The following is a 23,502-nucleotide window of genomic DNA, read 5'->3' as shown; positions in this document are numbered from 1 at the left end:
AACCCATACTGAATTTAAGCCTGTACTAACTATGAATACAACCCATATTGAATGTAAGTGGGTGCTAGCTATGAACGCAACCAATATTGAATGTTATCCTATGCTAACAATGAATACAACCCATACTGAATGTAAGCCTGTGCTAACTATGAATGCAGCCCATACTGAATGTTATCCCATGCTAACTATGAATGCAACCCATACTGAATGTTACCCCATGCTAACAATGAATACAACCGATGTAAGCCTGTACTATGAATGCAACCTATATTGAATGTAAGCGTGTGCTAATTATGAATGCATCCCATATTGAATGTAAGCATGTGCTAACAATGAATGCAACCCGTACTGAATGTTATTTCATGTTAACAATGAATGCAACCCATATTGAGTGTCATCCCATGCTAACAATGAATGCAACCCGTACTGAATGTTATTTCATGTTAACAATGAATGCAACCCATAATGAGTGTTATCCCATGCTAACAATGAATACAACCCATATTGAATGTAAGCCTGTGCAAACTATGCATACAACCCATACCGAATGTAAGCGTGTGCTAACTATGAATGCAACCCATATGGAATGTTTGCTATACATTATGAGACTATAAACTATTGATAAACACTATATCTTCATCCAGACAACTATGCAGTATTTAATGCTAATAATAAATTACTCATGTCAGCAAGCAGACTTATGACCTCATTAATACATACTTTATTTTCCATGTAATCAGACAGCGAGAAATACGTATTTTTCCGTCTGAAAAAAACTTAGAATATTACAATCAGTAACGAAAATCAAACGGACAATAAAATAAATGGCCGATTTAAATTCTTAAAACTTGGAAGAACTATGTTCAGCTGTTCATTAGCCCACTGACACTGATATAACAAAAACCATTAAAATTATAATACTCACCTGTAGATAGAATATCTCAGTAGAAAAAAGAAGAATACGCCAACCTTTATTAAAGGAGGAAACAGCTATAGTGAAAGTCATACCTCAAAAAGTTGAACACGTCCATTACGGATAAGACTAAAACCAGCACTCATTCACATACACGCCTATGAACCAATTCCTGTATTAGCATCGTGGTACCAAAACTTTTATAAGACAAATAGCATTAGATCTGAATACTTCAAATTCATAAAATATAATATGCATGATAACTGGACTGTTTCTCTGCTATTCTTCTACATGCAGTATAATTCACTGAAATCAATTCTTATATATGCAACAAGCACGTGACCAAGTGCAGATCTGGTATTATCCACAATGGAGATACTAATCAAAGCATTCAAGATGAAGACTTTAATTTTCATCCCTTTCACTGAAAAAGGTGACATACTCATCCAATGTCTTTATGGTATAATGGTACCAATTGTGCAAGTCCAGGTGGGCGGAGCTTAAGGTGTATGGAACATTGTATTCAGAATTAAAGAACAACACTAGCTGTGATTGGTGCATTATGTAAGAGTTGTACTTTCTGTTTGGCTTAAAAAAATGTTGAGCCTCTTGGCAACATGTGAGTTTGTGTTAATTTCTATCTAGATCATATTTTGTATTTTTTTATGATTTTTTTAAAATATGGTACACATGGCTGAAAATGTGCTTGTTGTGACTAGATAACTCTTACCCCTGTCTAGTTCCAGTAGAGTTATCTCTCTTGAATGCAATGGAGTACCTGGTTATGTCATTGTCAAATTGACAATCTAGCATTGTTCTATATGACAGTGTGTAACATGCATGCCCAAGTAGGACAGAAAGTATATTTATTTCACAAAACATTAGCACTGAGGTATATGGAAAAACAATTGGTACCATGATACCTTATGATGGATTTTCTTTGGTATCTAGAGATCAGCAGTTGGTTTTAAACAAATGTCATTTATTATATCAGTGTCAGTGAGCTAATAAATAGTGGTCTCCATATTTTCAACAGTTTGGATCATACATGTAACGTATGAAGTCTATTTCCAGTTACAAGGAAGTCAGTCTACAACTTTCTGGAAAAAGTACTGTCAGTCTATTTGTTATATCTTGGTTTAGCTTTAATTGTGTCTCAAAATGTAAGTAATGTAATACAATTCTTTTAAAATGATATCCAACAATTATTAGACTAAATTAATTACAATGCAAAAACCTTGGTGTCCTGAACTGTCTGAAGACATATAGAAAATGTGAAAACACCTGACAGACATTTCCAATCAAGTCAGATGGCAAAGTTTTCTAAGACCATCCTCTCAAAAAAGTACTTGAGATGACAATAAAAAGTTAGTGATATTGCTTTGATCTATTTTTTTAGTTCTAATTAAGAAGTGGACTACATATTTTTTGTTGTAAAATTATATGCACTGACACATAATTGTGATAAACTGCCTGGTGCTTGTGATCTGTGTAAGACTGTTATGTACATTGCCTGGGGCAATAGCTCAGCAGCAAAATAATTAAGATAAGCCTTTTCACCTCTTTTGTCTTTGTAGCCACAAGGCATTTACAAATTTACGAGAAACATAGTGACGATGGATAATTAATGAACAAAATATGTCCCATGTCCACATCTGGATATCTGAAATCAATTTCCAGAATGATAAAGCATTGTATAATCCTCTACTGTATGCAACAAAAACAAAGCAATCATTTACAAATGCCATCTTAATGATATCTGACTTCACCCATAGGGTGCATACAAGTACTATGCACTGTTTCCATCCAACACATGCATCTTACACTTGGTAAATGTGCTCTACCTGTCATCTATAAATACATCCTCCCTGTGGGGTAGGAAGGTGGAACATTTTCTGTGATAGGTAAACATGAAGCTTTGTGGGTAGTGGGAGTCGTGGAATGAATTTCAGGAAATTGTCCTTTGAGACAGCACACAATCTCTGCTGAATTACTAATCGACACAAATTCTTCAAGGAGTGTGGTGAATTCATACTGTTTGTGTACCATTTGAAAAATGCTTCATCGTCTGCCAGCAGCTCTCGAGGAATCCCAGGTCCCTTCCACTTCAGCCAGTCCACAAGATTCAGCATGTCACAGCCAGCATTGAAGAGGACTTTAATACATGGGACTTGATACTTCAAGTCTTCTTTGTACAGGCCAGTGCTAAGGGAGCTTACGCACACATACAGCGGAGTGCGACCCATGTTGTCAATACAATTTGAGTTGCTACTTGAATTCAGAAGGATTCGGATCATATCCTTCAGTTTCCAATGGGCAGCCACGTGTAGGGGGCACATTCCAGATTTGTCACTTCTGTTAAAAGAACAAACAAACCCTAATCAAATCTCAATACTGTATTATCAAAATCTATCCTTTATCACAATCATTACTGTTATCACATCATCAATGCTCAAGAAAAAGAAAAAATAGTCCTCATACACAAGCCAAGTAAAAACATGAACTGCCCTGAAAACAATGTTTACAATATCAAAAGAATAAAAGGGCTGTTAGGCATGATAATGGTCATAGTGATGTCCAGCTTCTGAAGCACTCATCTCCTGTCTAAAATAATTGTTATGCAATTCTTTTACTGGAATATTGTATAAATAACCAAGTTATCAACATCATTTATTTCCGTTTCATCAAGTCAGCATGCCTCATAAAACAACCCATAATATGGAGCAGTTGATTATGAATCCAACAAGACAAGTTTTTTCAGAACAGCTTCAAATGAAACAAATTATTGATGACCCATAAGAGTCTACTTTAGTGAATAAAACTCATTTCAGGAAGCCAGAATCTTTAATTGATAGAAAACATTGTAAAGAGTAAGTGTGGTGTGATTTCATGCCATGTAATACTGGGGAATTATCTATATAGCAGTAGGCTAAGCTGAAATCACTCCAAAACATTGAAAAGGCAACTTCTCAGCCACCAACACTCCCCAAATTCTTGTAACTTTTTCACACACTAACTTTGAATGTCTCTCTTTTCTCCTGCTTTTTCTTCGTCTTCATGACACTATCATCACTAACAAAATTTCTACCACCAACCACCGTCATTATAAGCATCACGTACAAACCCCTCAAATGCCACCATCTTTTTAATGACAGAGGACCCCTTGTCAAAGAAATAGGTCCGAATTAATTGCTAATGAGAAAACTTCATCCTTATAGGATACAACTGACTGTTATAAATGTTAAACTACCAGATACAATGGTTAATATGATAATCAATTAAACAGATGGCCATGACAATTTGCTTTACAGGGATGCTAATTATCCCTTTATACAGTACAGTAAGAGATTGCCCAATATGTGTTTTATTATTACACCGTATAACTCGTGTGGTACATATGCCCAACCCCTCTCTGGCAAATGCTTTGTTTAACACTTTGGCCCTCAAACAAACCAGCCATACTGAAGATTGGTCAGCAACTTACTGATGGACTGATGCCCCTGCAGCTAGAAGCATCTCAACTGTTGCATAGCTGGAGTGAATAATTGCATTCTGGACACATATGTACAGTGGAGACTGGCCTTCTTTGTCGGACAGGTTGATATCTGCACCTGAAAGTACAACATCATGCATTAGCCTGACTTTTCTAAATGTTGGGCAGTAAAAGGCTTACTGATAGTACGTAAGAGATGTCCCTGCCCTTCATGGGAAGCATCATGATATTGTATTCAATCCAAATGTATGTACACTTGTGTACAGGTATGAACATACATACTTCTATACCATTAACTTAAGGTAGAAACTCTAAACCTGGGTCAGTCATAGTACTACGGATCAAGAATTTGCAAAAAAGTTTGGAATTCGAACCATGCTCCTGTGTTTGGTGCTGGAGGGGGCAGGATTGAACCTATATGCTCTTATCTTTGAAACCACTAAGATTACGAGTGATTCACCAGCTATACACCTGCCAGGCATGAAAAGGTGGATTTATATGAATAATTTGAACAATATCTGATCAACTAAAATCATGCCATGGAAAACATCAAGATCCCCATTATAAAACTGCATACATACTAAATGGACATGAAAAGAAACCTGCACACATACATCAGACACTGTTCCTTAGGTACATTCCTCCGCCAGTGGCTTTGCCAAGCGACTCTGGGGTGTGAGTCAAAATAGGTATGTTGTTGTTGTTGCTGTGGGGTTTAATGCCATTTTTCAGCACACGACCAACAAGACATTATATCAAGTCTGGGCATAAAAACCATGATGATGTAACCTTAGTTTTTATGAGTAGCAATAATACAATTTTCTACACTGATCATATTAAATGACAGATCTCCAATGGTTTTATTTAGAACCAACAAGCCATCATAAGAAGTCTTCTTCTGAAAATTAACCCCTTGCTAATATGACCATCCATCTAAAAGGAGTGGTGATTTCATGTACAACTGGTTACACTTCTGTTATATAATTGAATTATTTCATATTTGATAAATTCTGACCTGACTTACACTGGACAGTCACTGTTTATGATAAAACAGCATCATGTTGTGCTCAGTTTGAATTTACAGTTTACAAAATTAATGAAAAATACAAGGAAAAAGTATTTTAAAATAACTGGCTGATAGTTTTATTAATAGATGTAAAATCTGGAAATTTAACTACATTCTGAAATCAACAAATAATAATAATAATAGTAATAATAATATATTTACCTTGTAAAATGGGGGGGGGGATTTTTTTTTTGCATTGCAATATAATAATAAAAATAAAGTATACATTACATATATTTTTCAATTGTAGTCAAATTGGTGACATGCTAAATACCATCCAAATATGAATTAAACATATCTGCCAGGACACTTCTGCTCAAAATGCATTATTGTAGAATGCCAGGCATGTAAGACAGACAATAAAATCTGTACCTACTAAGTGAAAATTTTATGACTCAGAGAATTTTGTCACCTTTGTTTCATCTCTTTTTATTTTAACCATAGCTGTTACACATGATTCCCTCCCCTATTTTTCTAAATTGCAAATGCTAGCTCAAATGTTAGCTAAGATGGAGAAAGGTATGTTTTAAATTGTGTAAGTTATTATGGGATTGAATAAGTCTCAGGTAGAGTATAATTGTGCAAGGTAAATACTTCTGGAGATGAATGGACTGAAATCTGACTACAGTAGCCACATGGTCACCAAAGGGCACTCAAATTATAACTGTTTGGAAGATTTTGGAGCATTGACAATTCACTGCAACAAACTTATCCAACCTCACATTGTTTAAACAAAAATTGATAACACTGGATTAATGAACAGTTAACATATTGCAAGTATTTCATAGCCAAATGATGATACAAGAGCTGAATTGATTGTTTATATTTTGATTTATGATCATGACAGTCCAGTGAATGGCAGTTAAAGCTGAGTGGACTTTATTAAAAAATCTACTCACAAACTTCTCAGTATGTCTAAAAGGCTATCTAAAAATGTTAACAACAACTACTTTCATGGCAAATCCCAATAAACATTTTATAAGACCGACTTCCTCCAACCTACCCATCCTAATCATAACCCAGGTGTCATAACTCTGAATCCATTATTTATATCACATGTTATCCAGTTATTACAGCATGTATACATTTTGAGCAATATTTTTTTAATCTTTTGTATCTTATGGTCCATGTAAACTTATCAGGACTAAGTTTAAGGACTTTTCGATGGGCATGTTATTTCCCGAGTGGCCGAGTGGTCTAAAGCGCTTTCCATTACGGATCACTGCCATCTCACCTCTGTCTGTCTGCGTGGGTTCGAGTCTCTGATTCGGCCAATGTGGGTATGTGAGAAAGCTTGCCAGTAGCTTCTCATGGGTCGGTGGTTCTTCCTGGGGTTTTTCCCTGAGTTCTTCCTCCACCATTGATACTGGCCGCCATGTATAGCCTATCGTGTGCTGAAAAATGGCATTAAACCCTATAACAACAACAAAAACAAAAATAATGGCACAAAAGTTATGGATCATCCAACTGCATGTTACAATTCATAAGGTCTATTTTCCAAGCAATGTTGAATCACTTCAATTTAGTTATCTTGGGTTTCAACCACATCATTAAAAGCATCTTCCAGATTCTTTAATTCCTGGAACTTTTCAAATCTTTTCCTAGAATGGTAAACATTAATTGCCTTGAATTATCTACAGAAGATATCTACATCATCCTACACTTTTTAGAGTCCCAATTTCCTCAAGTATGGTTTTTATTTTTAATACTTCCTGTTGTTTTCTTTTCTTTCTTCAACCTCACCACTGCTCCGGTGGCCTAGTGGTTAGAGCGTCCGCCTCGGATGCGGGAGGTCGTGGGTTCGATCCCAGGCCGAGTCATACCAGAGACTTAAAAAATGGTACTAACAGCTGCCTCACTTGGCGTTCAGCATTAAGAGGTTAGTGTTAGGACTGGTCGGCCTGGTGTCAGGATAATGTGACTGGGTGGGACATCATGCTACATGTCTGCGGCATGATGCCCCAGTGCTAAACATCACTATAAACTGCCACATTGCAGACATCGTAGCGATATGACTGAAAATTGTTAAAGCTACGTTAAAAATAAAAATCACATCACATCAACCTCACCAAGCTATATTTTATATCTTGTTCTTGCGGCTGTTGCTGTGTGTGTGTGATTTGGATTTTTAATTTAACTTTTAAAAAAATTCCTTCATATTGCTATGATGTCTGCAGTGTGACAGTTTTATAGTGATGTCTTAGCTATGTGGTATCATGCCGCAGACACATAGCGTGATGTCCCACCCAGTCACATTATCCTGACACCAGGCTGACCAGTCCTAACACTAACTTCTAAAAGCTGAGCGCCAAGCGAGGCAGCTGTTAGTACCATTTTTGTAAGTCTTTGGTATGACTCAGCCGGGGATCAAATCCAGCGGCACTAATGAAATGGTTATATTTAGAACCCCCATCAAAGTTCTTAACATGTTCTCAGATCAACCTCTATGCAACCTACGATTTCCCCATTTCAACTTCTTCACTGACACAAAATCCTTGCTCCTGATCAAATGGCCACAAGAGAATACAAGCTAAAGCTTTATTATGCATAACAGTTTTTGTGCATGTATTTAGAATTCATCCAACTCGTCTTTATTTGGTGACAAGTTTGTAAACCTATCAAGGAATACTATGAACAAACTGATTATATTTGTCAATCAACATGTCTCAATCACCTCCTATTCCACCGAGTCCTTCTAGACTGGACACTACTTTCTTAAATATTAATCGGCTCTCTTCAAGATTTAAAATCACTTCTCTGAACTTCATGCTAATAAATTTCTAAATGAATAAGCCAGCAAGTGCTTAATGCAATGCTTTTGCTGTCAAATTCATAAGAAACAGCCTACATACCATTTGCAACTCCACAAATTATTTTTTTATCACTTTGTATTTCTTTCAGTGCCTTTATAGTTAACAGCCCAACTTCCATCTTATTGCAAGCAACAGTTTTTAGTTTCAATATCTAACCACAACATTTTTAGATGGCTTTCCTTAGCATTTGGTACAGAAGTGTTGCTGACTTTTGGGCTGAAATTTTAAACAGACAAAATGGTTGCAAATGACCAGCAAGTAAAGATTAGACGAACAGTATTTTTGCGAGGATCAACTTGTCTCGCACTGCATTAGTGAATCAAAGGCTTTATTTCCTGGTCTGGGTATCTTCTTAATTCAAATGCACCTAAATACTTCATTATATTTGGCCTGATTTTCAGAATTCTAGAGCACAAAGGCTCATTAACCAGACAATAATGACCAACAAATATTTTAGTGGCCTTTTAGAACCCCACTACACTCAGGCTAATTCTCCAGCCAAATAATGACAAACAAACTTGAGTGTAATTTTAGAAGCCAACTACACTCAGGCTAATTCTCCAGCCAATGACAACAAACAAACCTGAGTGTCATTTTAGAAGCCAACTACACACAGGCTAATTCTCCAGCCAATGACAACAAACAAACTTGAGCATCATTTTAGAAGCCAACTACACTCAGGCTAATTTTCCAGCCAATGGCAACAAACTTGAGTGGCATTTTAGAACCCAACTACAGCCAGGCTTATTCTCCAACCAATGATGACAAACAAACCTGATTAGCATTTTAGAACCCAACTACACCCACGTTTATTCTCCAGCCAATGATGACAAACTTGAGTGGCATTTTAGAACCAGATTACACCTAGGCTTATTCTCCAGCCAATGATGACTGACAAACTTGAGTGACATTTTAGAATCCAACTACACTCAGGCTAATTCTCCAGCCAATGACAACAAGACCCTGTATTCTGGATTCATGCATTGTACTCTCTTTAATCATGAAATATTTTATCAGATGAAAAAATGTTCAATTTATACTTGGTCCATCCATGCTTGACCGGACATGATTCTGTACACTCAAGTTATTTCCAAGTACTTGTCTTTTAAAGTGACTACCCATGTCATGTGACTCCCCATGTCATCTTGCCACTGCATACACAAGAAAGTGGGGTCCACAGTACATGTATCTTATTGGAAAAATGAGGTGTCACTTTACCAGCACTGGATATGAATAACTAATTACACAGTACCACAAAATATTAAATTTACTTTGCATTTATTTTACTCAAATTGATTAAAAATAACTGATATACCAAAGGTTGTAGGTATTTTCCTCTCCACATGAAAATCTGGATGGCAATAATCTGTTAAAAACACTGCTGAAAATAGTTTTGCAGTGGATTCATTTGATTTGATTAAGTTACATTTATATACTTTCTGAAGTGTCCACAGCACATCTGCTTTCAAAGTATCAGTCTTTGGGATAATTAACTGTAATTATATGGGTAGGAGATCTGACCCAAATACTGCTACTGGGCCACCAGTTGAATCGTGAGTGTGAGAGTGGATCTGTGGCTGACTGATTTCATTTTTCTCAAAATCAGAGTAAAAAAATGAAGTCATTAGTGATTATTGAGATGATTCCAAACTGACTGCTGTGATTAGTCTCTTTTCACTACTCATATGTGAGGAAAATGCATACTCCTTCATTTTCCAAAATCTTATCATTTATTAAACAAAACACAAGTAGCCATGGACATATCCTATATGAACAATCCAGTCCATGAGTATCTGGAATCGACAATCCATCTGAGACTGAACATGTGTTTCCCTATTATTAATGCATATGATGAATACAACTTTCACCTCGCTTCATTCACCATTTGCATCAGCTAATTTACAGATAATGACACCTAAGCTATGCTATAATGCAAATACACCAAAATGTAGACACAAGGATAACACCAATGGCATCCAAATAAATGTAATTTGAGATAAAAATAAAGGATTCAAACATTAATACCCATCTAAAAAAAAAAAAGAAAAAGGTAAAGCTTAAACACTTAAAGGCAACAAGTCAAATATTAGCAATTTCAAGACTTCTCAAAACTTTTTTTACTGCTTCTAATTTTTAAGGCTTTTAAGACCAGACCTCAAAATCAAGGGTTTTTCAAAATGCATGAAAATGGTATCACAATACAAAACCTACACCCACCAGTAAAAGTAGTAATAATTTAAAAGTTGCCAATCTCATGCCTTCAAAAGCATACAGGTCAAATAAAAAAATTCCTATATGTATCATGGATAAATGCAAAATTTCTTTTATGTATCATGGATAAATACAAAAATTCCTATATGTATCATGGATATATACAAAATTCCTTTGTGTATCATGAATAAATACAAATGACTACCAACCTGCCTGCATCAGTATGTCTAGTAGAACTGGTCTGCCATGGTAGGCTGCCTTGTAAAGAGGGGTACAGCCATTTTTGTCCGGCATATTTATGGCTGCCCCTGCCTTCAGTAAAATCTGTCAGTTAAAAATAAAATGTTTATAATAACTCTTGAAATCATTTGGCTGAAATTTAAGTACTGTAAATACTCACAAGTCCAACTGCAAACTGCACACAGATCTGCCATTACATAATGTGCCAGCAGATCAGAGTATATGCAGTTAGTTAGGAGTGATAAGTGGAACAAACAACTTGGACATTGATGTGCCGTCACATAATGTGCTAGCAGATCTGAATCTATGAACTTCAGTAATCAGTCAAAGATTCATAAATAAACAGTAAATAATTGGGTTTTACAATCTCTGAAACCAAAACCTCTTTTATCTACAGTTCTTTGGAAGAAGTTCTTCCTTGGATACCCATTAAAAGCCATTAAATAGCCATCAACCTGCATAATTCTGGGCAAATGTATAACATTTGCAATTTCAGGCGATATTCTAGGCATTACTGTGATCAGCTTACACATAATACAGTTGAAGTTTAACAAGGACAAGGAAACAAAAACTGAATAAGAGGAAATACCACTTACATGAAGCTAAAAGTAAACCAATGTACATGTACACAAGATAGATGCTATTTATTGTACAGTAATACAATTATATCCATGTTAGTCCTGTATAGTTTGTGCAGGTGGTTTATGAAACTGACACCAGCCATGATCGGGTTAATGGCATCAAGATTTCTCCAACCAGATTGTTTAGTTTGTCAATTTAGTGAGCGAATACAATCAACAATTGGTGCCATAAAAACAATAGCTGCAATAAAAATCCATGATAAAGTTTTACTAGATGAGTGGATGTCCACAAGGCTTAGTGGATACCCAATAGTGGACAATGAATCCATTGCCATGTCCACATTCACTACATCAAGTTGGCAATCTGAAATCCACGATGCATACCGAAGTACAACAAGCCTTTAAAGCCAAATTAACAAGTTTAATTTAATAATTTGACAAGATGTGTTGTATTCTTCAAACAAAGCAAAAGAAAAACTCCTCTCTTCGAAATATTTTTGCAATCTGTTCGCAGCTAATAAGCTGCTAATTTTAAGTCTGATTATTACAGAACCATCAACGCAATCAAGACCTTTCTGTGTTTGCCTTCAATGCATCCTGTTTACAATAGTCGATCAATTCAGGGTAAATAACAGTCAACAGATGTTTGCCCAGTCAACTGGTATACACAACCAAGCATCCAAAGATGTATGGTCTAACTTACATTTAAGTGACAACAACAGCAGAACATCAATTCCTGCCCGACCAACCATCATATACATGTTCACATCATACAGTTACTATGTCAAAGTTGTAATAAGTATATCACCTAAATTGTTATGAAGAGTTTTGGTCATTGCCACATACATATAAACATATATACACATACAGGTAAACCCTCCCAACCCTTTCATATTACCTCAGTCAACTTTATAATGATAAATATATACCTGCATGTTTAAATTTTGACTCGCTCCTATTTATTTTCTTAAAAAGTGGTCATAAATGTAACATTGAAGTTAAATGTATGTATACTGCTGTTGAACACTCATTAAAACAGAACCATTCAAGTTGTTTGGGTGAAGTGATTTGCTGTTATAAGCAAACAAACTACTCACAGTTTCTGCTCTACAGTAATACAAAGTGACAGATATTAATAAGTATTTCAATGAATATAGGATTATTTTATTTTTTCTTTCTTTTAGAGAACAACACAACTGTTCTTTGGAAATCACTCTTAACTCATGAAATTGAATGGTTTAAGCAATTTTACACCTGTTGAATTGTTTATCTTAAGTACATTGCCAAGTCAACACTAATGTAATTTTAAAGCCTAAACATGCTTCTTATTAGAAACTCCCAATTTGTATACTACTGTCGGTCAAAACTCAGTCCATTTGGTAAGGCACCATGCATAAGAATGTTTCCTAAACAGTTAAACAGAAATTTGTGAATGTATTAGAAGAAATTAAGCGTTTGGATTCCAAATGAATTTACCAGAGAAATTCTGGAAATTAAGCGTCTTTGTGCATATTTTTGATGGAATTAATATAATAGTTATGATGAGATTGGTTGGTAAGAACACATACTATGTTTACACTATTCAGTTGACACTTGTCACATATATGGATAATACACCACTCCCTCCATAACTTGCACTTGGATACCTCATAAACCCACTTATAATGAAGGATCTGACATGGATTTTATTCATTTAAACCATAATATATCCCCCCAAATAAGTCCCTATTTACTTACTGTGCTGAAAATCATGATCAAAATTGGTTAAAAACACCTTCACACCTTCCTATGTCACTCATTTTATCTTTGAAAAAGGTTGTTAGTACATGTACACAGATACCTGATACATCTTAAAATTCTCAAATTTATATAAAGTCATACACACTGTAGTTTGTTATATTTTCATTACAAACATTTTCAGTACACTGTACATATCAGTATACAACAAAATTTCAATCAATGAAAGCAAATTTTAAAGTAAATTATGTTTCTCTGAGAATTCTTACCCAATCACATTACATTAGGAATATTAGCCTGCTACCTCACAAATCCAGACCTAGTAAAAGATGTTTTTTTCTTATCATCTCAATAGACAAAGGACAATAACTCTTACCCATTACCTCACCTTGCCACCACCAGGTGTTGCTAGTTTTCAGCTGAGTGATTTACTAGCAAGGATGCTTGCATTGCAAGGTAGTTGGGATGACTTTTAAGTGATGTGATTTGGTAAATATTCTCAGAGAAACATAATTTACTTAAAATTTGCTTTCTCCTTCAATACATTCCCCAATCACATTAGGTTAAGAGAATAGGTAGTAAGAGGAGGGAATGCTAGCATCTGACTTTTACGTCATTGGCTATAGCATGGTGAGCTGCTCAGATAAGGACCCTAGCAATTCTTGCTGCCACCTCCCAAGCACCACTATTTGATTTTTCCATGAGTCAGAAGATTGCCAGTGAGGCCAAATCTAATGAAGGATTTTGTGACGATGTTCCAACCTGTTTGGACATGGCATGCAATATTCTTGTCCACTTTGTAGTACAATGGAACCAACAAGTGGCTGTCTGCTAGATTCTTGTTGCGGGCTGGGAGATCCGTACTTAAGGCACTGGAATGAGTATAATAACAGCAAGATTTGCTGGGACATGGCTTTCTGCGAAGAACGCCTTAGAAATACCTTGGTCACCAATCCAATCTGAAATCCAGTTGTTGATCTTTTTAATCTCTGCCAACTGGGAAAGGAGCCAGACAGACAGCATCTCTTCCTTCTCACCAAAATCTATAAATGCCTTGATTTTGTAGTCCTGGGTAGCAGTAGGGGGTGGAGGGCATTCCAAATTAGGCAACACCCGATAGACTTTCTTTATTGCAGCTTGAAAACTGAATTCAGTCCACTCCAAAGTCAAATCTGAATATTATTGATTAGCTGGCACTTCGTTGTACTCACTGTGTATCAGGTCCCCTTCTGGGCCAACTTGCAGCTCTGTATAGATCATGCTGTGTGGCATTGCTAATTCCAGCCTATCGTCTTTGAAGATGTCACTAGGTAGGCATTTAAGATTCTCAAGTCCAGCATTGTCGGAACTGCCAGCTGGAGTGCTTGGCATATGGTCATCCTGGATACTGGCAGTAAATAAGGTGGTTCAGCTATCACTGGTAGCAGCTGCCCCAAAGGCCAGGCTGGATGGACAGATTTCTCACTGAAATCTCCAGTATAATATGGTTAAGTTGCCAATGGTGTGACTAGATGGATGGAATCTGTCACTATGATCCATGTACAATATATATGGCTCCCCATGCTGGGATAGTTGGACAGCCAGTGATGCTTGGACAGCTGGTGCTGGCTGAATGGCTGGTGACTGCTGGAAATGGTGTGGCAGTGTTAAGAATCCAACACAAACCATATGTGCCATGACTTAAATGCCCAAAGGCTATGTTCAGACATGTGGGGAGAGTTATGCCCACTGGGCTGCCTGAAATTGGAGAGAATACTCCACCAATGAGACAGGAAAAGGTGCCAGTGCAAGCAAAAGAAAAAGGGGTAAAATTTGCCCTTATGTCAGGAGTTGAGTTGTTGTCTCCTGTACCAGACGACACATCATTTCAAAAGATGGCTGTACCCTTTCCACATCCTCCTCCCTTGCTGCTCATTAACTGTGGTTGATGAAGTTTGGGTTTGGGTGTTGGAGAACCCCAGCATCCTTCACAAGACTCACAACAGAAGCTGATTTGGGATGAATGCTGAGGACATCAATGCTTTCCTTCCTTAATTTAGACCATTGTTCCTTCCACTGCCTTTTGGATCACTAAGACCCATCACCATTACGAAAGGAATAATTGAAAATATTCAAAGACATGCTAACTTGTAATGACCTTGCATGAGGTCAACATCAGCACGTTATAAGATGGTCTTAAATAAAGCTGTCAACAAGTACATGGGTACTTGCCTGCCGATAATAAGCCCAGTAATACAAGGAGCAACTGGGTACCTGTTTAAAAAAATTAAAAACATGTTCAGTTTCAGATCAAATACATCAAGAGCTAGTGAGACGCAGAATAATGATTACAGTTCAAGGCTTTTGTCAGGTGACTATTGGCTGATGAGCATTTGTCTATTGTTAGACCCTCATCTAATTTCTTTATTTTCTATTTATAGTAACTGTACATGAAACAGTTCCAAGAAAACAGACAGGTTTCTTAAATGTGAAACCACTTGTTACAGATTCATGATACATGTATTTTGATACACACATACCTTACAGACAAGTCTAAATTGAAGGAAAACAAATTGAGCCATATATTAAGAGAAACAGGCCATATCGATGTGATTCATGGATGTTATATGACTGAAAACTGTAAGAGCAGGGAGACCATGTTAAACTTAAAAACGTGTTGCATCATGAAAAGGATATATCAATAGCACATAACAAATTTTGAAAGAAACAGCATTCATCATTTGTGGACTATTCAGCAAATGTTACACACATAAAACAGTTAAAGTGAGTGTTAGGCATAAACAATTTATCAATTTGTTTTGTGTCTATATTCTCATACTAACTCCTAATCTACATGGATTTTAGCTCATTTGTGACAAGAATTTTAACTGCAGATTGAGTTCAGTAGCAAATTGAAATGTTTTTTTCGTACAGTTATTTGTAATTATATCGTGCGATATACAGATTGCTCTATTTATGCTCAGAATATTCTTTTTTGACAATTACATTGGTAATAATTACACTTATACCTCTCTTGGGGCTAGCATGATTAAGATACAAGAAAGCAGTTCAGATTTACATTTAATACAATTTCTCTATGAGTGGGTACCTGGGTAACTGATTGTTAGGATTAATGGGTATCTTGAAGTTTCCTAAAATTTTGACAGCTTTAGTCTTAAATGAACTAAGTCCCTAAAGGTGACAAAATCACTCAAATTTGGCAGAAACTGTAAATATAGTGTATACAACCTGCAGCAGAATTATTAACCACACATCAGATCCAAAGTAACTTTGGATGGTTCAATAAAAACACAAAAAAAGCTTGAATTTGTCGGGGTTAGACTGTATGATGTTACTATTACAGTAGTGAAGCTAAAACTAGCAACACCTGGTGGTGGCAACAGGAGGTAATGGGCAAGAGTTATTGCCCTTTGTCTATTGAGATAGAAAGGAAAAGACAATTTCATCTTTTAGTAGGGCTGGATTTGCAAGGTAGCAGGCTGATATTCCTAACCTAATGTGATTGGGGAACATATCTGAAGGAGAAAATGTCATCTATGCCTACTGGTGGCAATATTGTAATAAATACCAATAAAATAAATTATGTCAAGTGAAATTAGTGTTTTATTTTATCTTTTAATTTGAAGTGTAATCATCGTAAGTACAATATGCCCTCTCATATAAAAATATGCAAAATGTCAATCTACCATGACAGATATGTCTGTGATAACCTAAATAAGTGCAAACCATCTTTTGATGTCCAACATCATTAAGTATTTGTTGCATTCCTACTTACATTGGTTAAAAGCATGCTTTGCATCTTTAGTTACTCAATAATTGTTATAAACATTGTTATGCAAATAATATAATTAAATTAACCTAATCATTCAGAGATGTGATAAACGATTGCAAGGCAACAAATGAGTACTTGGTGAATAAATGGCTTAGTTTCACTGATAGTGTTCCTTATGGAGAAGTGAGTTCCAGAGTTTGCAGTAAACTTAAACTTCCCACTTGGAGATTTCCTCAATGATGAGAAGAAATTTCAATACTACTTGTAATGAAATCATGGCATCAATATTTTAAATGACAACAATTTTTAAAAACTCAAGTTTCGACACTGATAATTTTTTCACAAAATATATGTTCCAGGTTTTGAAAAAAAAGGAATCTTGTTTTCTTGATAATCAACAACAGCAAAAGCAGTGACATAATACACAATGTTTCTGTGCACATGTGATGGTTGTCCTGGAGTAATGCTGTTAGTGATCTTTCTGAAGTTGAGTATCTTGAAAATAAAGGTAATACAAAACAAAAAATGCAAATACCTTCATTAGAAAAGCTCTTTTTGACAACTGTCCCCAACTCAATTATAAAACGAGTATTTAGCCATTAAACAGCTCCATTTCCACCACCCATCCCCACCCCCGTTTTTCTCAAGGTAAAGCTGAGATGGCACCCCATAATGTTTTTTTAGGTCCCTTGTTACCTGACACCTTCATTTATTGTGAGGTCTATGTTTCTGGACCCCAATGTACAAGAGTTGTCAAGGGAGAGGTGTACATTACTTTAGCCCTGGCTTTAGATCAAGACACTCAACACTTGGACACTGAGAACCTGTGCTCTCTACACCTTCCTTTGCCACCCTTCAAGTTAATTTTGAGCTCGTTGCATACATTTGCATGTGGCCAGGTGACCATGTGGGCAGTTTGTTGACATCAAAATGCAACCAAGTGACAAACAATGCTTTGAGAAATGCTCCACCTTACTTAAAAACTAAATTGTCTGCCCAATGTTTTGGGTCCCCACTTAGGCAACCTATTTTGTCTTGAATCTGGTCTACCTTTGTTCAAGATATTACCAGAACAATTCAACAGAAGACTCCCACAGTTATGGCATGCCATTATCTCAAATTCTGATTGTTTAGTTTTAAGACTTTGTGAATAATTTCACAGAGCATTTCAACTCTCCTTAATCTAACAAACATGACAAGTTTCTGGATTAACTGCATATTACCATTGTGATTTCCACATGGTTCAGGGATACAGCTGCCAGAAGAGGTGTGGTACTGTCCTTCACACTAGGTACAGCTGGGTTACTCCAGGGGTAGTTTACATCTGCTCCTTTGCCAATGTAGCAACGGACATTTTCCCTATCATTATGCATGACAGCTAGATGAAGCTCTCGTTCTCGCTGTGGCATTCCTAGTGACACAGTCTCACATTTTGTGGACTTTGAATTCCCCATCATTAGCCAGCTTCTCCAAAAATAATTAAGTCCTGAAAGTTTAGAAAGGAAATCTTTACACCAAGTTCAGAGAATCAAAGATTTAGTCATTTTACTTTTACTCAAGATATCAAGGCCTTATACCAGAACTAAAACTCTGAGCAAACATTCCTGACTAAATCTGAAAAAATAACTGGAGGTACTTGCAGAAAATAAAGATAGGGCCTAAAATTGATGCATCATTGTTGTGCACTTGATTGATTTTCTGGCATTATATTAAAATAATCAGTGTGAATCCTGAAACTGTTCATTCTTGTATGGACTCTAGATACCGTGCCATTTTCAATTATTTGGGGAATGCATTCTGTGCAAGGATCCAAAGGAAACCTTCATGAGGAATGTTCAGTCACGAGTCCTAAAGTTAAAATCACACCAAATAACTACTGCATTTGTTATAATACACCCACATGCCATTATACGTATACATCTCTTCTTTGGGTTGAAACTCATTATCAAAATATTTATTTAATACAGTGTTCAAGCCAGAATTTCATGTATGAAGGGACAAGATGTCCCTTTGGCGATATAAAAGATGGTCTTTTTCTTTGATTGACTAATAGTATTAGAACAACTCCATCAAACATACTGTATACATTATGGATGAGATAGTTTGATAGGAGTGACTTGAATCATACATTGGCATATAGCATTCTGCTGGGGTTCTTAGCTATCACTGAGCCAGGACTTGCGAACTTGTGAATGGAAAAGTAATTGATAATGAAAAACTCTTGTGAAAAATTTGCTTTTGATTTTTACTCATGCACAAAAAGATGGTTACTCACAGTAGCTGTCAAAAATGTTCAACAGACACAATTTTCCAGAGCTCCAGGTACAAATTTTATAAACTTGATACAGTATTTTATCCCCTGGTTTGGATATAACCACTTTTTGAAAATTCAACAGGGCATTTTGTGAACACAACAAAACAGAAACTTATATATAGAATTTTAATTATCAATACAATAATCTTGCCTTCGGGAAGGATTCAAGTGTTTCATGGCCAATATTAATTCAGATGCAATTAATTACATGCCCCTATTTGACTGGGCAGACATTTAACACTTTACAGACCAGTATTTTGTCAGACACAGAGAAAACATCAACTTGCAAAATTATGATTGGATGCATTTTTTTTAACCAGCAACTTTCATTTATCTACACTGCATGACACGGATTTTGAAATAAGAAGAAACTGTGATACTTAACTTTCAGTTTCATTTTGAATAAAAACAAGAGTCCCTCAGAGGGGGTGATACTCTACTGCATGAAAAGAATTTGTGGGCATATGACAATTTCTCCTTTTAAGCTGCAGTGTTAAATGCATCCCTGATATTCTTGAGTTTTACGATTTTCATATAAGCCACTGTGGTAGACATACTTGATTTAAGATCAGCATGACTGTCATTTAGGACAAACTGCATTGTTAAATCCATCCCTGATATTCTTGAGTTTTACGATTTTCATATAAGCCACTGTGGTAGACATACTTGATTTAAGATCAGCTTGACTGTCATTTAGGACAAACTGCATTGTTAAATCCATCCCTGATATTCTTGAGTTTTACGATTTTCATATAAGCCACTGTGGTTGACATACTTGATTTAAGATCAGCATGACTGTCATTTAGGACAAACTGCATTGTTAAATCCATCCCTGATATTCTTGAGTTTTACGATTTTCATATAAGCCACTGTGGTTGACATACTTGATTTAAGATCAGCTTGACTGTCATTTAGGACAAACTGCATTGTTAAATCCATCCCTGATATTGTTGAGTTTTACGATTTTCATATAAGCCACTGTGGTAGACATACTTGATTTAAGATCAGCTTGACTGTCATTTAGGACAAACTGCATTGTTAAATCCATCCCTGATATTCTTGAGTTTTACGATTTTCATATAAGCCACTGTGGTTGACATACTTGATTTAAGATCAGCATGACTGTCATTTAGGACAAACTGCATTGTTAAATCCATCCCTGATATTCTTGAGTTTTACGATTTTCATATAAGCCACTGTGGTTGACATACTTGATTTAAGATCAGCTTGACTGTCATTTAGGACAAACTGCATTGTTAAATCCATCCCTGATATTGTTGAGTTTTACGATTTTCATATAAGCCACTGTGGTAGACATACTTGATTTAAGATCAGCTTGACTGTCATTTAGGACAAACTGCATTGTTAAATCCATCCCTGATATTCTTGAGTTTTACGATTTTCATATAAGCCACTGTGGTTGACATACTTGATTTAAGATCAGCATGACTGTCATTTAGGACAAACTGCATTGTTAAATCCATCCCTGATATTCTTGAGTTTTACGATTTTCATATAAGCCACTGTGGTAGACATACTTGATTTAAGATCAACATGATTGCCATTTAGGACAAACTGTACACTATTAGAAGACTGCTGCTGAAAACTCCATCTAGATATGACCATCCATCAGAATCTGTACCAAGATTTTGGCAGCCTTGCTTCACTCAGATCACATTTTTTATCATACAGGACCAACTAGTTATCATAATTACTATATTTACCATATATGTTGGGACACCATAAATTAACTTTTTTAAGAAATATTTCTGTGCACTGTTTGTTCTGGGACACATCATTTTTCAAGTCGCAAGCTGTGGGACACCTTTAAATCATTTGAAAATAACAAGTCAGAAAATGCACTCCAACTGAAAAATATTTCCAGACAAATAACAGAATTAATTCTTTTGAATCCAAGTAATCTGAAATAACTCTAAACAGCACAACATAACACTTTAACTGCCCAACTTCTACTAAAAATTAATTCTCTAAAACATTGAGTTATATGGGCTTTCTAAAACATCAACAAGGGTCACATGATCATCCCCTGGAAGTTTCTAGAAGTAAATATTTGTAAAAAATCACATCCACCCAGTGTGACCCTGAAAAAATCAATCATTTTCTCTAAAGAAAAAAGTTGTTTACATCTTAAACCTACGTAGTCCCATCATGACCTTGATAACAACCAATCATTTTAAAATAAAATAGAACTTTGTTTACTAATTTTGGACCCAGGTTAGAATTTAGATCAACACCTGTTGTTTATAAACTAGCAGTCAAGGTCAAACCATTTCCTGAAAAAAGTATCATCTCTAGTGAATGAATTTACAATACAACAGCATATAAGAAAAAGAAAAATTTAAAACTGACAAGCAATTAAATTAATATATATATATATATATATATATATATATATATATATATATATATATATATATATATATATATTAAATCAGATATACATAACATCTCCAAATCTTCTGGGTGACGCTGGGTTGTCATGTCCATGCACAACACACTATATTGTGCGACTTAAAATTGTTCAATTGTTTCAATTTACTTTTAAAATTACAGTGAACACGGGTGATAAGGAACCAAAGTTAGCTTCCAAATCTTGGCCATCTTTGTACATTCAAATAATAAAAAAAAAAAATTTTTTTGGCACACTTAAAAGAATCTAAAGTTGGCTTCCAAGATCGGCTTACTTTGTGATAAATTAACCTTTGTGTTGATATCCTTTTTTCAAAAAAAAAAATCAGCTTAAATGTATTCAAAGGCAGTTTTTGAGGTCGACTTTCTTTTTTGTAATTAACCCTTGTCTTTGATATTCTGTCGGTAAGTTCAAACAATGAGTTTACTGCTTGCTGCCATTTCTGTTTATTCACCACCCAGGCTTCTTTTTGCTTGACATCTGTAGTTATAATTTTAATACAAAAGGTCATTGATGTCTGCATGTAAATATTATACGCAGCAATAACTTGCTTCAATTATATATCTTGTAACCCATGATAGCGAAAAGATTGTCACTCACTTGCATTCAAGTGAATGTATTTTCAAATATTTATTTTTATTTGCATGATACTGTCATATAGTTGACCTGGATATAATTCAATCTTGGCTATTTTGCACCTAACACCAAGTCATGTGTGAATGGCAGTTGTCTTCAAGCAATCGTTTGATTATTTCCCTCTCGTTTGCAATTTTGTTGGATCCAGTTTTCAGTCAGATAACATATTCAAACCTCGGAGTACAACTCGCTATCAGGCGAAGTGGGTGACTAAGTCATGTACAAAATGTAAACTTTGCCTTCTTCTGTTTAAAAAGCAAAAACGACTTCGTCCGATTGTCTTTTTAGAGGTACATTGACCATACTTTTTTAAATGCCCCCTCGCCTTAGTCAGGTTACTTCTAGTACTGTGTTGTAGCGAAATGTATTCATCAGGCCACCAGTAGCTAGGCCTAGTTTTGATATCCATTACGCTGACAAACTTTTGCACATTCACTGGCATGTGTTTGGATAGCTGATTGACCATTAACCCTTTCCCGAGCAAGCTATACAGCAGCTATCACTGCCCGATTTCCGCATGTCATCCTTTGGTGATAAACCCGTTCAAACTTGTGTTTTGGAAGCATAATAAATGTTATTTAAATATCAAATTGTGTTTTAAGAACTTAATCGGTGATCTGGATGTTGTATACTATTTTTTCATAAAATTAGTTTGAAACTTTGCTGTAAGTGAACCAAGTGAACTAGGCCTAACCGGGAAATAGCGGAGGACATCGCTTATTAGGTTGTCCGTTTTCATCAGGCAAAAACATTCAGAAAAATATAAAATTGATAGAAAGCAAAGCCTGGGTATTATGTTATTGAAGATTTAACTTAAAAATGCAATTATGTAGGTCAGAAACGCATGGAACAATGCTATGTTGTGGAATTTGTGAGAAGCGTTGAAAGGTCAAAGTTGACTCATATCTGTGAAACTATGAAAAAAAAGTAGCGAAGCAGATACTATTTAACCAATGCCTAAAATTACTAAGACTATGTAGACAAATAAATAAACCATAAATATGCAATCCTATCAATGAACAATTGTAACGAAGCTATATAAAGTGAGTGGTTACATTACGAAAACCCGTCCTAAAAATAGATGCACTCATGCCTGTGTATATTCAGTTTGAAAGAAGGGTTTAGTACATATACCGACTATAATGGAGCCATGTCTGTAATTTTAGTATGTTATGTATGAATAGTTACGGTTATATTTTATCCACAAGAAAGCAATGAAGACGAACAGTATGATCTGAAGACACGTGTGTATTTGCCTCATGTACGTGGTGCTGGGGTTGTTTCAAATGCAGTTG

The 23,502-nt window shown here is 35.7% G+C and overlaps 1 protein-coding gene across 2 annotated transcripts in view; it reads right to left on the bottom strand.

Annotated features, from left to right (window-relative positions):
- Positions 1–698: 698 nt before the first annotated feature.
- The window catches only part of LOC149794877 (uncharacterized), a 33,398-nt gene continuing 10,594 nt past the window's right edge, over positions 699–23,502 (bottom strand). For both annotated transcript variants that reach the window (XM_089964527.1, XM_089964526.1), the window contains exons 2-5: positions 18,050–18,312; positions 10,706–10,820; positions 4,398–4,524; positions 699–3,268 (exon numbers count right to left, since the gene is read on the bottom strand). In XM_089964527.1, coding sequence (XP_089820653.1) covers positions 2,761–3,268; positions 4,398–4,524; positions 10,706–10,820; positions 18,050–18,283 — 984 coding nt within the window. In that variant the 5' untranslated portion in view covers positions 18,284–18,312 and the 3' untranslated portion in view covers positions 699–2,760. The remainder of the gene's footprint in view (positions 3,269–4,397; positions 4,525–10,705; positions 10,821–18,049; positions 18,313–23,502) is intronic.

The sequence above is a fragment of the Sinohyriopsis cumingii genome, chromosome 7, assembly GCF_028554795.1.
Source record: "Sinohyriopsis cumingii isolate HCF-2022 chromosome 7, ASM2855479v2, whole genome shotgun sequence".
Classification (NCBI taxonomy): domain Eukaryota; kingdom Metazoa; phylum Mollusca; class Bivalvia; order Unionida; family Unionidae; genus Sinohyriopsis; species Sinohyriopsis cumingii.
Note: the sequence above shows the minus strand (reverse complement) of the source record. Positions and strands in the feature narration are given on the sequence as shown.